The sequence below is a fragment of the Cibotium barometz genome, chromosome 3 (genome assembly GCF_041138505.1).
Source record: "Cibotium barometz isolate CiBa-2024 chromosome 3, ASM4113850v1, whole genome shotgun sequence".
Taxonomy (NCBI): domain Eukaryota; kingdom Viridiplantae; phylum Streptophyta; class Polypodiopsida; order Cyatheales; family Cibotiaceae; genus Cibotium; species Cibotium barometz.
In genome coordinates, this window is record NC_141048.1 from 20072738 (window position 1) to 20091658 (window position 18921).

At 43.6% G+C, this 18921-nt stretch overlaps 1 protein-coding gene across 2 annotated transcripts in view; it reads right to left on the reverse strand.

Annotated features, from left to right (window-relative positions):
* The window catches only part of LOC147639818 (putative protein phosphatase 2C 11), a 93440-nt gene that overhangs the window by 57177 nt on the left and 17342 nt on the right, over positions 1-18921 (reverse strand). For both annotated transcript variants that reach the window (XM_086774390.1, XM_086774386.1), the window contains exons 3-4: positions 9799-9862; positions 4429-4537 (exon numbers count right to left, since the gene is read on the reverse strand). In XM_086774390.1, the coding sequence (XP_086630516.1) occupies positions 4429-4537; positions 9799-9862 (173 nt within the window). The remainder of the gene's footprint in view (positions 1-4428; positions 4538-9798; positions 9863-18921) is intronic.

The following is an 18921-nucleotide window of genomic DNA, read 5'->3' on the forward strand; positions in this document are numbered from 1 at the left end:
ATATAGAGAAACCAAATGCTACCAAATCCCTCTGGCCAACGTCATATGTTTGATATGATTAATCACCTATAGTGTGCAATTAAATTAAGGAAGATGAAAGAACGCACACGAACATTGACACGATCCCACAACTGTGCCTGAGCCTCCCGTTCTTTCCGAGTAGAGGGTAAAAGCTCCTCGTCCTCCCAACTCTGGCCATGAAGCACCAACAATAATGAAATCAGCCAAGTCATAAGATAAGACTCCAATACAGACTCCATCATTACCTTCCAGATGCCATAGTTGGTCCCGTCCAACTATCAACCCACCGCGAACGTGGGGAGAGTAGGAATCTTCGCATGCTTCTTAGCCATCTCAAGCAAGTCTGCCATCTCGGGGGGGGGGGGGGGGGGGGGGGTTACTTTGGTCTTGTGAAGGGAGGGTGGATGGAAAAAAAAATGAAGAAGAGGCTACAACTAATATGCAAGGTGGCTGTCCAACGGTGATGGCCGCCTTCTACCCAATCTCCAAGTCTCGAACAACCCACAACATCTCTAATCAGCAGCAAAAAACCAGGAGTCCCACAAGCTCTCCAAGGTCTTCAAGAAACAGTCCCGTAAGCTCTCCAATGTCTCCAACAAGCCACCTCGAGCTCTGATACCATGTTGGAATACGCAGTGGATATGAGACAACAGCTGAGAGCACACGTGGCAAGACTCCAGGATGACGATGAGCAAACACAAGAGAGCACCACCAGCCTAAAAAGGCAGAACTAGGTGTGGAAGAACAAACGTAGAAGAGAGAGAGAGAGAAGCTGTATGAACTCTACTATATACAAGATCCCATATGATACGATACAATATGATGTGGAGGGAAGAGTGCCTATATATACTAACAGGGCCTGCTGGCCGGCCAATGGGAACTGGTCGGCCAATGGGAACTGGGCCGACATCCCCTGAAAATGCTCACGACCGCCAGCTACAGGCTTGGTCAGTTGGTCCACGACCAATAAAGGCTGGTCGGCCAGCCTCTCAATGGGCCCCTCTTGGTATGCCACAAACTACAACCGACAAGATCAGTAGAAACATACACGCCCCCCCACAGTCCTACTAAACTCGGAAAATGGACAAAGAGGAAAAAATGGAGAAACTCCTACATGGGCAAGCACACCCACAACAATGGCCCTCACTCCCTACTAAGTCATACATACAGACAGGAGATGACTGCGAACGCTTTACACTTGCAATACATGCCACTGATCATGGCATCACTGAGAGTTTACCCATCCTCTCATTGCATTGGCTGATGCCCGCCCAGAGCCCCCACTTTTTCTCCTGATTTTCAGCTTTTCCCCATTCCTGATTTTTTTTTTTTATCAGCCCTACCATTGCTGATTTTTCCTCATCGGACCCTCCATTGATGAGTTTATCTCTTGCAGCTTACATTGCATGTATCACAGGCATGACTTCTCGATCCTATTGCCTTTACATCACTGGTTCTGTTAGAGAGCTATTCGTTGCTCTCTAGTTGTCATTGATGTGGATCACATGCAGTTCAGTTTGGCATTTGGATGCTACCTTGAGGGGGGTATTATATTTACTTTCCTTACTGGAGGATTTTATAACACACCTTCTCCTATTGCACCTTATGCGATGCTCCTTGATTTGATGCAGTTGATGTCCACATGATCTTTGACATGCATTTCAGGTGATGCGATTATGTACTACTGTGCTCTAGCTTTAGCACTATGACATTGGGGTCTCTCATCTTCCCCATCATATAGTGCTTGCTTCTCCCATTGGCACTGCAGTTCATCTATCCCATCGTGATCCCTATTGATCACTCTTGCTGTGGAGCAGAATGCAAGGCAGCATTCACAGCTTTATCACCCTGCTTACAATTCACGCCATTCACTTCAGGGGGGTTTGTTGGTCATGTCCAACGCCCATTCCTGAGAAGTTCGAGTGTGAACAGGCCTACACACAGGCACTTTTTTCCCACTGTGTTGGCGCGGGTTTTTTCCCGTGTGAAACTCACTCATGTGAGTTGGGCTCTTAGCCCTAGGTATTTTAGCTTGTACTTTCAACATTATTATCAAGTACATTTTCCAAAAGCTCTTGCTCACTCATGTGAGTTGGGCTCTTAGCCCTAGGTATTTTAGCTTGTACTTTCAACATTATTATCAAGTAAATTTTCCAAAAGCTCTTGCTCCTTCACGTTTTTCTGTACGAGTTTGCTCTGTGTGTATGTCTGTGTGTGCAGGTTAGCTTCACCATCCAACAATTTTAGGGTGATGTAAGAGCTTGATGCTCTTTGTATTGAGATCAGCTTTGGCATTCCAGCTCTTGTTCCTTTCTTTTATTTTTAGTACCCATGATGATATACTCCATGGACATAATGTAATCTTTTGGTCTCATAGATCATTTTGGCCTTTTGTAGACATCGATATAACTCTCTCCCTCTCTCTCTCTCTCTCTCTCTCACACACACACACATACATACACATGGATCAGTACTCTCATGGAACTATTGTATCACTTTTTGGTCTCATAGACCCTTTGGATCTTTTGTGGATGTTAATATTTCTTTCTCTCACAGCAATCCACTATTTCCTGGGCCATATTCCTGGCGCTCAGCTTGGGGGGGTTTAAGACACAGCCTGATGGCAATCGATAGCCCCACCTAGCTCAACCCAACCCGGCCCCAACATATTTTTCCAGCACGGCACATTTGGCCAGCACAACACCTTTGCTGAGTAGATTCACCCAGTAGCTCCTCCACCCAACAAACCAGACACTTTGTTGCCCCCAACAAACACAATGGTGAGAGCACATAAGTACCACACAAATACCTTATCTTTTAAGGCTTTAACCAGGAGGCTATTCATCTGTAAATGTTTCTTTCTTTCTCTCTCTCTCTCTCCCAACGTTCCAGTATTTCCTTGGCCATATTCCTGATGCTCAGCTTGGGGGGGTTTAAGACAGCCTTAGGGCAATCGATAGCTGCCCAGCTCAACCAAACCTGGCCCCAGCTCACCGGCCCCAACAGGTTTTCCCAGCAAGGCACACTTGCGCTGCATAACAGCTTTGCTGCCCAAGCAGATTCGCCCAGTAACTACTCCACCCAACAAACCCAACACTTTGTCGCCCCCAACAAACACAATGCAGTAATGCAATGGCGAGAGCATGTAAGTACCAACACAAATACCTTATCTTTTAAGGCTTTAACCAGGAGGCTGTTCATCTGCAAGAAGTGAGCTTGCCAAAAAAGCAGAATTTTGCAACTGCTTGGCAACACCAAGGAAAACCCCCCACAGTGATCAAGAAGACTTGAAGGAACACATCAAGTTAGAAGTCACACTCAAAGTCCAGGAAAGTGAACTGCGGCAGTCAAAGGCCCTTCAGATTCAAGGGGGTGGTTAGCCCCACGGATGGTACATGGATGGTGATGAGGAGGGATACTCAGATGTTCAACTACACGAACCTGTGCGTATGATCAACTGGAAGCTACTTTGTGCCACCTATGTCTCACAAGTAATCATGCAGTAACCACTTATCATACCAAATTCCATAAGCCTACAACAGTCAAACAAATTTAAAGGCACAAAGATATCGATTGCAAAGGAAATAACCCCAATGAAACTTAAGCAAAAGAATGTAGAACTAGGCAAAGTCACAGCAGCTCAGCAAGCAGGCAAATGGGCAGCCTACCTTAAAGGAAGAGCCTCATTGAGGATTTCTGGAAATCCGAACCAAAACCCAAACCTGAAAAACTCAAAAACCCCATCCGGAAGATCTTTGATGCTTGGCATCCTGGATTTACTAGTTGATAAGTAAGGATCCTATTTTCTTTGCTATGCTAGAGTGGCATGGTCTTTATGACATGTAATTTGTCTAATAAGTCATTTTGGTCTTTTATATAGACATTAATATGATTTTCTTTCTTTCTTTCTACTATGAAGCCATCACTAAATCCCTCTCTTTGCAGAGGGAACCATTGCTCCATCCCCCTCTGCCATCTCTGTCTCAGAGAGGCCGGCTGCCCAAGAGAGCTTGCACAATTCTCACAGCTGTCTCTCTCTCCATGTGCAAAGAGCCCTCACTCTGCCTCTCTGTGCAGCCCATGCAGCAGGGGGCAGCAGGGACACACACAGGACGGGAAGGGGGTGGGGAATGCAGTGGATCTGGCAGGAGGCAAGCTGACCAGGGGCAGAGGCAGCACCTATCTAAGCTGTATTTCACTCAAAGTTGATTGAGGTGCGTAAACCTAAAGAGGCCATGTTAAATGGCCGACTGGGTTAATACACCTATTACAATGTTAGGTGAATATACAACATAAAATGCTCTTACATTGTGGATTCACACCAATTTATTACTTCTGCAAAGTATCAGATATGCCCCTCTAAACAGCTGACATCTAAAAATAGAGTATGTCTGATCAAAGAAAAACCTTAAAAATGCATTTTCAAGACATTGAGCTAGGTTGCCTTTAATATATGAGTCATTTCGCAAAACTTGAGCATGAAGATGCTTTGCACAAAACCTTGATACTGCCTTCCCTGCATGAGCAAAAGCGTAACATAAGTCACTAAGTGCCACATAAAACTAGTTGATTGCTTTTTAACAAAAGCTCAACAAGGTATCCACAATAGTGACTTAAATGCATAAAATTGGATAACAATAGACTAGAATAATCAATCTTGTAAAGCTGCAAAGATGGCTAAAACCTTTGAATACATGTTCTTTTCAAACATAATCCTAAATAGGAGCATCTAAAACCAACAAAGTTTCCACCCACATGATTTCTAAGTCTTAAATTTGCAACACTTCAATTTTACAAATGGTGCAATGACTTCCAAAGAATAAATCAATAAACTTTGAAACACAAATCCTTTCTAGAAATCATTTGCTCCCATGAAAAAGTAGGATCAAGCAATTTGTAATGTGTCAAAAGGAACGGTTTCTATGCCACTCGTGACTCGGGAGACGAACAAAAACGAAAAAAAGCGTGTAAGATTACTACTGTCATGAAGGTGCTAAAAGAGAAGAATGGACAACCGAAGACTTCACAAACACAATCACATACAAGTATCTACACTAATTCTGTTGTAAATCCCGTGAGCTCGAGTTTAATTATAGAATTATTTGATTACCAAGGAGTGAGATAGCATGTACAAGCTTTGAGGGCCTTACTCTCCCCACGGAAGATGCCGGATTATCAATATACAAATTCCACAACGCAGCCCAACACGAGGCAACCATAAAAATCGGCTGGTACACAGGCTGTAGAAATGCCAAGCCAGCAATATAATCTCCGTATGGGTACTAATTCTTTCCCAAAAACCACAGTTCTTCATGCAATAAAGCTGGTACAGCCAATACGACTCTCCATTCAGTCGGTACAACAAGTACAATGGCTAGTACAAGAAGTAGAAGGCCTGGTACAACAAGTACAGTGGCTGGTATAGTTGGTATAGCAAGTACCATGGCTGGTACAGCAAGTACAACGGTTGGTATAACAAGTACAGTGGCTGCCATCATTAGGGTAGCCTGTGACGGTGATAGAAGCTGGTGTACAGCAAGAGAACCTCCCCAAATTAAGTGAGAGGGCTCCAATTTATAGATTTGGGGCTCCCATGAGTGAAGATGAAAAAAGAAGGCTATGATGACAAGTGGAGAGCCACAATAGCTCAAGTGAAGTGTGAGGCCACTTGTCTCACTTTGATCCACTTTCTAACAAGTGTCAGGCCACTTGTCTCACTTTGGTCCACTTTCTTGCAACATGTCCCAATCAAAGAGACGGGTCCTTCCATAAACTTTCTCTCTTAAAATATCCCAACTGGTAACCCATTTGTCATAGGTACTTTGGCAACTCTTGGTATTTGCTCCATTCCAGACGTAATAACGCGAACAAAATTTCTATCGGAGTCAAGCCAAAAATAACAGCTCTCCTAAATTTTAGGTGTGATCTGTTATATTTGAGGATAATCCCCAATTCCCAAAGCTTGTACTTTCCAAATAGTTAGATGTCTTGGAGTCTACCAGACCCCTTTTATACTGGAAAATGTCTAGGCTAGTGACATCCTCCCCAGCTTCTTAAAAGTTGTCCGCAACTTTAAGCTTCAAGCCATATATCCTAAGATATAATCATGTCCCATCAAGGCGGCAAGTTGAGACAGTCTCAAAAATCCAATATATTTGAAAGAATCCATGTCCCAAATAAATGAGCGAGACTAAATAAGTCTCCGTGATACCAATATGAAAATCATGTCCCAAATAAATGGGCCAGACAAAACAGTCCCATAAGTCCGGATATCATAATCATGTCCCAAAATAGATAAGCAAGAATTCGGTAGAAGATATACTAGACATAGGCACAAGAGCCAACTATGTCTCAAATGAGTCAAATGAGTATATCCTACACATGGCGATAAAAGCCAACCATGTCTCCATAAAGAATATACTAGATATGGGCATAAGAGCCAACCGTATCTGCAAACAATATATGTCCAAACATGGGATATAAAAGACAAATACATAATCCAATAACAATAACTCAACACACACAAACAACTGCCAGTCCAAAGCAAAAACAAGCTCAAGGCACACAAAGAGGTGCCAATCCACATGACCCTTGACATAAGCCCCTTACCAACCAGGCATCATGTCCACTCTACCACTTGCACTCCATGTTGGTACTCATACACCTTGGATGAGAGGTGGACTCAAGTAATAAGGATAAACAATCACTCAGAGGCAAAGCTGGTCTGCTGTTCTATAAGCATTTCTGCAATACATAATTTTTAGGCATTTCAACCACCAATAGTTTGCAAGCATTTCGCCCACCAACTCACACTACCCTTTCAAGTGCCCATGTTCCCTTCCATCTGCTCTCTATTGTTCCATCCACACATGGTAGAAACAATCTTCAAGAAAGCATGTAGGACGAGAACACTACATAGAGTACGTTGTGCTTGATACTACTCTCTGAAGTGCCCATGTTCCCTCCCATCTGCTCTCTATTATTACACCCACACATGATAGAAACAATCTTCAAGAGAGAGCACGTAGGACAAGAGAACACTACACAAGGTGTGTGAACCATGAGTTCCATAAGTCCAATGCATTCCAAATAAAGAGAGCCATAAACAATGTTTCTCTGAAACCATCTCAAGACAAACAACACCACCTTTCTCCTTACATGGCTATACAAGGGTTAGTGAACATCAAAAACACTTCATAGTAAATAGCAGAAGCACCAACTTGGCAAACTCAAAGTATACTTAGCTTTTCTTTACTTGGTTGCTTATGAAGCCAAAAGAAATATCTCCTCACCATATCCTTAAGATATCCCAAGATGTATCTCCATATAGCTTGCATGTAAGCTTGATAATATAATCCACAATATCCATATGGAAGGAGTGCTAAGCACATGCACATAAAGCCAACTCCATACTTAAAAGATAAATTCTATGAATTCATAAATCCTTAGACCAAGCTATCTACTGCTCATGCTCATGCTCTTGCTTCATAGGCTATGAAGCACTTGGCCATGCTTAACAGCAATGATGGTAAGTGCGGTCCCCACTTGAGATCTTTTCTCTTCCTCATTGATAGAAGGAAGCCTCCGCTTCCAAGAAAACCTATACTCTGATACCAATGTAGCTTCTGGGGGGACCGGGGGTTTTGTAAAACATTTAACCATTAATGCAATTAAACACTAAAATCGGCCATAGCCTTAAACATATGCCACTTAATCCACAGAACTATAAAAGAGAGAGATGCATAGCTGACACCGCATAGAGGCCAGAATGGACCGACCCACACCACTCCCCCCCCCCTCCTCCTTGGAGTATTTGATTACCCAAGGAGAAATATAACATGTACAAGCTTTCAGGACCTTACTCTCTCCACGGAAGATGCCGGATTATCCATACACAAATTCCACAACGCATCCCAACATGACGCAACCATAAAATTCAACAGGTACACAGTACACAGGCTGTAGAAATGCCAAGCCAACAATATAATCCATATATCTCCGTGTGGGTACTGATTCTTCCCCAAAAACCACAAGTCTTCATGCAATAGCGCTAGTACAGTCGGTACAACTCTCTATTCAGCCAAGGCCCAATACAATTCTCCATTCAGTTGATACAGCAAGTACAATGGCTGGTACAACAAGTACAAGGGCTGCTATAGCAAGTACAAGGACTGTTACAACAAGAACAAGGGTTGGTATAGCAAGTATTGTGGCTAGTATAGCAAGTACAGTGGCTAGTACATCAAGTACAATGGCTGGTACAGTGGTTTGTACAACAAGTACAATGGATGAAAATCATAATAAAATGATTAAATACCCTTGCCTTTAGTATTTCTTCGTGATGGAAGCCTCCAAAACAGTCCCCAACCGCCAGTATACTTCATGGACAACCTTCAAGAAAGAGAGTAGCCATCATTAGAGCAACATGTAACGGTCGTAGAAGCTAGTGTGCAGCAAGAGAGCCTCCCCAAATAAAGAGAGGGGGCTCCAATTTATAGATTTGGGGCTCCCATGAGTGAAGATGGAAAGAGAAGGCTATAATGACAAGTGGAGAACCACACAATAGCTGAAGTGAAAAGTGTGAGACCACTTGTCTCACTTTGATCCACTTTCTAACAAGTGTCGGGCCACTTGTCACACTTTGGTCCACTTTCTTGCCACATGTCCCAATCTAAGAGATGGGTCCTTCCATAAACTTTTCTCTTAAAATATCCCAACTAGTAGCCCATTCATCATAGGTACTTTGGCAACTCTTGGTATTTGCTCAAAAGGTGGAAGTTGTCCAAGTTGATCAGAGAGCTTATTTGAAGACTTTGAAGATCTTAAAGCGAAGAACCATACTGTCTAGACTGAGGTCAAATTGCCCAATGTGTGGAACACACCTAAGACAAAGCCCAAGCTGTTTCTCGCATGGGAAGATTTAGAATTGGGGACACAAGCCTGTGACTGGTTTTGTGAAAGAAACTTGCTGCCTAGTGGGCGAGCCTGTGATAGTCTAGCACTTGGGTAGGTTGCCCATTTGCAGAGGTAAACCTATGACTTACTCTACCAGGGTATTCCTATTTGCAGACGTAAACCTACAACTTACTCTAGCTGGCTGGCAGTTTGTTCCCATTTGCGTCTCGAGTTCAAGTCTCTTGCTTGTTAGGTCACCGGCAAAAGGGATCCATTGGAAGAATCAACATCAACATCGGCAAATCTTGTTTGACAATTGTACTCATTGCATATTTGGCCTTGAACGCTCGGTGTGCCAGCTGGGGAATTCCTCGCACACCCACAAAGCTTTTATAATTCTTTTGGTAATAAAATATTTAAGGGGGAGGGGAGGGGGTATCTTTGACCCCTAGTGTGGTGTACTATGATCTATTTTTATGTGGTGTATTCATTGTGGATAATTGTAATGTTAATTAAGTAAATGATTCATACATCTCAAATACAAGCTGCCAGTTAACAAGTTTAGAGTAGGCTAGGGAAGAACATGTAAGAGAGTGGCTAGTTTGCCAAAAGGCAAGTATGGCAGGTATTGACCAAAAAAATACCTTTTCTGTTTCAGCCATTACCTATGGCAGCTTGTAATTTACTAGACTCAATTGAGCTAAAACCCCATTATACTCATTACTGTACAAAAAAACCGTTCTTTAAATAGCTCTTAATTCCTGTGTATGTTGTTCTTCAGAGCCAAAATTGGCACTTCACAACAAGGCTACAAAAACACCATAGAGAAAACATGCACTTGAATTTAACTAAACGTCACAAACACAGAAATTCTAAGCTTACCTCCATGACCATCATACACACCAAAGAAAGAGGTGTTCTCGTCAAGGTCCAAAATTGCAGCATGCTGCAAACACACAAAGCAAGCAATCAGCACAAAAGATATTTGTTTGTTCATGTCATTATGTCATTGTTTCAATGGGCAAAACTTCAATCTTCTGAAGAAGAGAAAAAAAAAAAGCACTGATCTCTTTGGAGTGCTCTTCCATCCAGCAATCTTCAAACTAGTACCATGGCAAAACGGCATTTTTTTGAAAACCTATATATATAAACTTCCTCTCCTTAGTTGGCATCATTACACTCAATAAGTATGGTGCTGCTACACTCTAAATATTGCAGAGTATCAAAAATTATTTCACTCAAGTCAAATCTATTTCAATTTCAAAGATAAGTGTAGCTGTGTGAGACTTGGGTTGGTGTGTATATGTGTGTGTTTAATTTTGGTGTGTATATGCGTGTGTTTAATTTAGGAAAGGAAGAAAACAAAGAGGGGCCCCACGCGGCTGCGCGGGGGGGGGGGGGGGGGGGGGGGGGGGGGGCTATCTCCCTTGCAGAGTTAACACAACAATCCCGTACATTACATGATTTGCAGGTATAAGAGGTAGAGCTTCGAACACAAGCGGCAGCCAGCGCTGCCACATAAGAGGAACAATGTCAACACGTGGAGCACGAGCGATACCTTGCAGCTCTCAACGAAAGGATAGTACCCCGCGATTCTTCCGACTCCCCTTCACGAGAAGGTGTAAGACTTAACTTACAAGTATAACGGTAAACTCGATCCCACACCTTTGTATTCCTTGATTCATCAATTTGAAGCCTACTTTGCTACTAGTAGGAAGTCAAACATAGAGAAGGTGGTGTTAGCTAGTTGCCACATCGAAGGGGAGGCCATCTCTTGGTGGACTCATTGGGCCCAGGCCAATTCGAATTATGGAGTTGCTACCTACGCATGTGACCAACTTGTCACTGACCTCAAGAAGCGGTTTCTACCACTTCGTTATCTTGAGCGACTCAAGGACGAGTATAGGGGATTGCGCCAAAACGCACTATTAGTCCTTCAGTTTGCAAATAAAGTCCCTCAGCTGGCTTTACAATTGCAAAAATCAAATGAGGACAAACGAGGTCAACTCCTCTACGGTTTGGACACCCAAATCCAGTGGGATGTGCGCATGTTTGAACCCCAGACTTTTGATCGGGTACTTTTGCTTAGGCAAAGTGCCGAGATAAAATACACCGAGGAAAACCAAAGACCTCCCAGGCTGGAGTAGCCAAGGCAACCACTACCGTTGGCAAGGGCCAAAAGCAGACCCAGTCACATGATCTACCCCGCAAGCCTGTCGCTCCAAGAACTCAAACAATGGACCTCGCCTTATTCCAGACCAAAAGGCTCTGGCCGGTAAGACAAGTGGTAAGCTCAATCCCGAAGAGCATGAACAATACAAGGAGGGGCAATGTTTTCTTTTGTCATACAAAAGGACATACTTCTAAGGCATGCCCTAAGAAGACCCTTGCTCAAACTACCACCCCGACCTCGACACCTTCCGTGGTGGTGAGCCAGCCTCCCACACCGACCCCCCAGGTTGTCGTTAGTCCTCCAGTTCCAACTCCTGCAGTTGGCGCCATTGTCAGCCAGGAGCTCGAAGATATGCAAAAGGGCAACAATGACCAGGAGTATGAGCAAAATGAATTGCTCAGAACATTTGGCTACATAGGTGGTGCAAGTATTACATATGGAAGCTCTGGAGCCTTCTTTCAGCCCTAAACACTATATTCATATAGTACAAAAAGACGTACAACTCTTGGCCAAACTTGGGCTGCCATCAAAAGGTGGTAAACACCTAGTCTACATCCAGTCTAAGGACCCTACTCCCTAGAGGAGTGAGTGATCGACAAGAACTCAGGACTTTGCTATTTATAAGCCATGGAAAACCCATATGGACTAGCCGACAGCAGGGAAAACCCATATGGACTGGCCGACCTGCTGTCGGCGAGGTCCTTGGACAAACCCCCTTTTATGCTGCAGCCGACTCGCATAAATCTCCATAAATACTCACCGACAGCCTCTTGGGTTCTATCAGTGTCTTCCCTACCCACACCTAGCTGTTGTAGCTCTTGATTCACATTCTAAATGGTTCTTTATCTGCTGCCCTTCAGGAAATAGCCCTAGGATTAGCATGTACATGTGCATGCACATGACATCCCCCTCTCCTAAACTTGATTTCAACTTCTATTCTTGGATGATTGTCATCATCCCTTTGTCTCTTCCAAGAGTCCCAAACCTGTCATCCTTCCTTCCTTGGCAACCTTTTCACTGAAAAACCTTGCCCGGTCTCCAAATCCAACTCCAAATCGGCTGAAGATTCATGCATCTGTTCCATCCTCTCCCCTATCCCTTCATGCCCTGTCCTTGAACACTTTCTCTCGTCTTCTTTTCTTGAGTATTGAGTCTACCACTCTCATTGCACCCCTTGGAGGCTCATCCTCCCTTAGAACCGTTGCCTGAAAGCCTTTCCTAGTGTGCCCCAAGTGGCACCCGACTCATAGGACTGCCACTCCCCTTGGGTCTTGTGGAACACCACCAACCAACCAGCTAGGAACTTCTTGCATGTCTTATGTTCCTCTCCTTGGACTGTGCACCTTCACCTAGGACTAAATCAATGTTTAGCCTTAATAAGCCTGATGCTCTAATACCGATGTTACATGCGAAAAGGTTTGGGAGTCTTCTTTTGTCACCAGCCTAGACATTTCCGAGTATGAAAAGGGGTCTGGTGGACTCGAGGATGTCTAAATATTTGGAAAGTACCAGCTTTGGGAATGGGAGATTATCCTGGGATACAAAGGATCACACTCCTAAAATTTAGGAGAGTTTGACTATTTTGGGCCCGACTCCAATGAAAATTCTGTTCGTGTCATTACATCTGGAACTGTGCAGATACCAAGAGTTGCCAAAGTACCTATGACAAATGGGCTACTAGTTAGGAAGTTTTTAGGTAAAGATTACGGGAGAACCCATCTCGTAGATTGAGACATGTGGCAAGAAAGTGGATCAAAGTGAGACAAGAGGCCTCACACTTGTCAGAAAGTGGATCAAAGTGAGACAAGTGGCCTCACACTTGTCACCTCAGCTATTGTGTGGCTCTCCACTTGTCATTATAGCCTTCTCTTGCCATTTTAGCTCATGGGAGCCCCAAACCTATAAATTGGAGTCCTCTCTCTTCATTTGGAGGAGGCTCTCTTACTGCACACCAGCCTCTACCACCATTACAGGCTTCCCTAATGATGGCTACTCTCTTTCTCTCTCTCTTGAAGGCTGCCCATTAAGAATAATGGCTGTTGGGGACTGTTTTCGATGCTTCCATCGCGAAGAAATACTGAAGGCAAGGATATTTAATCATTTTATTATGATTTCTAGCCATTGTACTTATTGTACCATCCCTTGTACTTGCTGTACCAACCACTATACCTGCTGTACCAGCCCTTGTACTTGCTATCCCAACCATTGTACCTACTGTACCAACCATGGTACTTGTTGTACCGGCTAAATGGAGAGTTGTTCTTGATGTATCAACTCTATTGCATGAAGACCCGTGGTTTTTGGTGAAGAATTAGTACCCACACGGAGGTATATGGTTTATATTGTTGACTCGGCATTTCTACAGCTATGTGACAGCTGAATTTTATGGTTGCCTCATGTTGGGCTGTGTTATGGCATTTGTATATGGATAATCCGGCAACTCCCGTCGGGAGAGTAAGGCCCTCAATGCTTGTACGTGATATTATTCTCCTTGGGTAATAAAATACTCCAAGGAGAGAGGGGGGGGGGTGGGTCCATTCCGGCCTCTATGCGGTCTCACATGTGCAAGCTCCATTTTCAGCATTTGTGGATGTTTTGTCCAACTTTTATGTTTTAAGCAAAGTGATGATGGATATGTGTTAAGGCTGTGGCCATGTTTAAATGTTTTAATATGCATTGATGGTATCAACAAGTGTGTCAAGGCCCTAATCCTCCAAGCACCACGAGTTTCATTGGTATCAGAGCATAGGCTTTCTTGGAAGCGGAGGCTTCCTTCTATCAATAAGGAAGAGAAAAGATCTCAAGTGGGAACCACACTTACCATCATTGCTGTTAAGCAAGGCCAGCTGCTTCATAGCCTATGAAGCAAGAGCATGAGCAATAGACAACTTGTTGATCTAAGGATTTATGAATTCACAAAATTTTATCTTGGAAGTATGGAGTTGGCTTTAAGTGCACGTGTTTAGCACTATTTCCATATGGATATTGTGGATTATATTATCAAGCTTACAGGCAAGCTATATGGAGATATTTCTCGGGATATCTTAAGGATATAGTGAGGAGATATTTCTTTTGGCTTCATAACCAACCTGGCAAAGAAAAGCTAAGTATACTTTAAGTTTGCAAAGTTGGTGCTTTTGCTATTTACTGTGAAGTGCTTTTCATATTCACTAACCCTTGTATAGCCATGCAAGGAGAAAGGTGTTATTGTTTGCCTTGAGATGGTTTCAGGGAAACATTGGTTATGGCTCCCTTTATTGGGATGGATTATATCTATGGAGATTTCTTTCTTGGACGAGATTTATATAGATATTGGGCTTCACAAGCAATTTCTATGGACGAATCTGTCCGAGTTTACAGAGATGAGATATTTGGATATATCTTGGATATGACGCTTTTACGGATAAAAGTCCACCTCTACTCCAAGGTGTGTGGTCAACACAGAGTATGTGGTAAGAGTTATGGTATACAAGGTTTATGGCATACAAGTCTATGGATTCCTCGACTTCTTTTCTAGGGATTTGGATCCATCCTCAGGTTTATGGATTATGTTTATGGCTCCCTTTTACCGGGATGGATTATTCTTTTTGGCTCCCTTTATTTGGTATGCATTGGCCTTATAGAACTCATGGTTCACATACCCTGTGTAGTGTTCTCTTGTCCTACGTGCTCTCTTGAAGATTGTTTCTACCATGTGTGGGTGGAACAATAGAGAGTAGATGAAAGGGAAAATGGACACTTCAAAGGGTAGTGTCAAGTACAACATACCCTGTGTAGTGTTCTCGTCCTACGTGCTCTCTTAAAGATTATTCCTACCATGTGTGGGTGGGACAATAGAGAATAGATGGAAGGAAACATGGGCACTTCAGAGGTAGTGTCAGGCACAATATACCCTGTGTAGTGTTCTCTTGTCCTACATGCTCTCTTAGAGATTGTTTCTACCATATGTGGGTGGAACAATAGAGAGCAAAATGGAAGGAGACATGGACACTTGAGAGGATAGTGTGAATTGGTGGCCGAAATGCCTACAAACTATTGGTGGCCGAAGTGCCTATAAACTATGTGTAGCAGAAATGTTTATGGAGCACCAAGATATCTATGCCTGCGAGTGATTCTTATCTTATGTTACACACTTGAGTCCACCTCTCCTCCAAAGAGTGTGGTCAAACACGGAGTGCAAGTGGTAGAGTGGACATGACGCCAGGTTGGCAAGGGACTTATGTCTATGCCAAGGGTCATGTGGACTAATACCTTGTTGGCAAGGGACTTATGTCTACGCCAAGGGTCATGTGGACTGACAACTTGTTGGCAGGGGACTGTGTCTACGCCAAGTGTCAATACACTAGAATCTAGTATGCTGGGGACTTGATGTCTACACTCAATCCAGTGGACGTTCTACATCCGCGTGCACGGTCAATCGGTCCTCTATTTCTCAGCCTAGTCTTTGCATGTGTAAGCATGGAAGCCAGTGGAGAATAGCATGCGTTTGATGTGACACTAGGGATTGGGAAAGAATCAACTTCTCCTTGGGCATTGTACTTGTTGTACCAGCCCTTGTACTTGCCGTACCTATTGTACTTGCTATACCAACCACTGCACCTGCTGTACCAACCATTGTACTTGCTGTCCCAACCATTGTACTTGTTGTGCCAGCTGAATGGAGAGTTGTACTCGCTGTACCAGCTCTATTGCATTAAGACCCGTGGTTTTTGGGAAAGAATTAGTACCCACACGGAGGTATATGGTTTATATTATTGGCTCGGCATTCTACAGCTATGTGATGGCTGAATTTTATGGTTGCCTTGTGTTGGGCTGTGTTATGGCATTTGTATATGGATAATCCAGCATCTCTTGTCGGTAGAGTAAGGCCCTCGATGCTTGTTTGTGATATTATTCTCCTTGGGTAATAAAATACTCCAAGGAGGGGGTCTGCCCATTCCAGCCTCTATGCGGTCTCACATGTGCAAGCTCCATTTTCAGCATTTGTGGATGTTTTGTCCAGCTTTTATGTTTTATGCAAAGTGATGATGGATATGTGTTAAGGTTGTGGCCATGTTTAAATGTTTTAATATGCATTGATTGTATCAACAAGTGTGTCAAAGGCCCTAGTCCGCCGGGCACCACGAGTTTCATCTTTCAGCCCTAAACACCAACAACCCGATGCAAAACGCAAGCAAGAATGATTGAGAGAAGAGGGAGAGATAGCTGAGTTTCAGTATATTTATATAGTACAAAAAGGTGTACAACTCTTGGCCAGCCATGGGCTGCCATCAAAAGGTGGTAAACACCTAGACTACATCTAGTCTAAGGACCCTACTTCCTAGAGGAGTGAGTGATCAACAAGAGCTCAGCACTTAGCTATTTATAAGCCATGGAAAACCCATATAGACTGGCCGGCCTGCAGTCAACCATGTCCCTCCACAAACCCTGTCCTATGCTGCAACCGACTCAGATAAATCTCCATAAATACTCAGACAGCCTCGTGGGTTCTACCAATGTCCTCCGTGATGCCACACCTAGCTGCTTCAGCTCCTGAATCAGGTTCTAACTGGTTCTTTATCTGCTGTCCTTCAAGAAATAGCCCTAGGATTAGCATGTACATGTGCATGCACATGATAGTGAGAGTCGTCATCTTGTTTGACAACAACAGTTCAGAGGACGTGGTCACAGAGCAGGCCACTCGACGAGCCTGTTTTTCGTTGACCTCGGTAGATAAGAAAGTGAAAGGATTTAGCACACGTATGACAACAAGCATCAAGTTTGAGGCTCGTCATGCTAAATTAGTCATTCAGGGCACACAATTTGTGCGCGATTTCATGGTTGCCCCTCTTGTAGGTGCAAACATAATCTTAGGGATCCAGTGCTTTCACTTGTTCACATCAGGACTGGCACGTGTTCTAGATTACCTGAAATGTGTGAAAGGCTCACGTGATCATTAAGTGTGAACTAAGGATACCTAACTTTCCGGTCATTAGCCATATACAAGCTAAACAAGAGATCCAAAAAGGTGCACAATGTGCAATGATCTATGTTCGGACCACCTAGAAAGTGACAAGTGCTTCGAAGGGTACCAAGCTCTACATGGCCGGTTCCAGAAGATCTTTTTCGGGGACAACCTACCTCCCAAACTTCCCTCATCTAGACTGAAGGACCACAAGATTGAGCTCCCCCCCACCCCGCCCAACGTAAGTTTCCATATCACCTAAGCAAGGCCATGGAGATGGAGTTGGATTGTCAACTCAACAAATTGCTGCAATTCGGTTTCATACGCTCTAGTATGTCTCCATTCGCAACCCCCATCCTCTTTGTTAAAAAGAAAGATGGATCCTCCCATTTTTGTGTCGATTATCGCGCGCTCAATAAACTAACGATAAAGCACGAGTTCCCTATGCCTTGGGTTGATTACATCTTAGAGAGGCTGAATGGAGCGAAGGTGCTTTCCAAGATTGACATCAAAACTGGGTACCATCAGTTACGAATTGAGGACGAGGACATCCCCAAAATTACATTCCGAACACAACGGGCCCACCACGAGTTCGTGGTCATGCCCTTTGGCTAAACAAATGCTCCAGCTACATTTAACCGCATGATGATTCGGATTCTCAAGGACTTGATAGGCAAGTGTGTCTTCATCTTTTTGGATGACATACTAATTTTTTTAGCTATAAAAGTTCAACGAGAAAAAATCAGAATTTCATCTATACGAGGTACATTACCTCAGATATATAATCATTGTCAAGCCATCTCTGCAAAGGTGACAGAAATCCTTAATCGAGAGAGTTCGAAAACTGCATGACATTCGATCGTTTGTGGGTACTTGCCAGGCATATTCAACCCACATTGACAAGTTTTCTCACATCTCGACAACTCTCACTGATTTTCTTAGAGGTGTTAAGACTCGGGGGCAACGGATTCAAATAACCCCTCGGGGTTTACAGACTTTCAAGGACCTTAAGGTTGCATTATCTGAGACTCCTTGTTTAGCGCTAGCCTCTTGGGACCACCCATTCCAAGTGATCACCGATGCAAGTAACATTGCTATCGGAGCGATATTGCAACAGAATGGACATCCAGTCACTTACATATCCTGTAAGGTGATCCCTATAGAAAAGAACTACTCGGTCTATGACCGGAAACTCCTCGTAGTGACCCTAAAGCATTGGAAACATTTTCTTTATGGACGCAACTGCACATATCACCAAGCATTGCGTTGGCTTCAAACAATGCCAAGCACGAATTGGAGTGACCTAAAGCCACATTTTCTAGTAGTTTGGTGGAATGATCAAATACCTTCCAAGCAAGGCTGACCCAATGGAACCGATGCCTTGAGTACGAAAGGAACGGTGTCCCACATCCAATCCACACAGATGGAATTTATTGGTATAGGACTAGATGAAATGAAGCACAAGTACGTGGATTGCATGCAATTCGGTACTCAATGGGAGTAGGCATTGGACACCACAAGACCATGCCATTTCTTGATACACGATGGTTGGCTTTTCTACAAATAAGTTCGATTGAGGTACGATCCAATTTAAAAAACACTTGAAAAAAAGATATTTGTACACATTTAGATATGCAAAGTCTAGAGAAGTTGTAATTTGTCATAAACTAGTCTAGACTCTAGAGACTAGAGGTGGAGGTGCTCACGAAGACGCAAAAGCAAGTAGATGAAGCGGAGAAATGGATAGAAGTGGTCAAGAAAGGTAAGAACAAGGAGGCCGAAAGCACATCTACCTCGAAGATTATCAACCTAACCATTGAGGAGGAACAAAGAAGAAAGACAAGGGAACTTCATGTGCGGATCACGGGTCTTAAGGACGGTGACAATG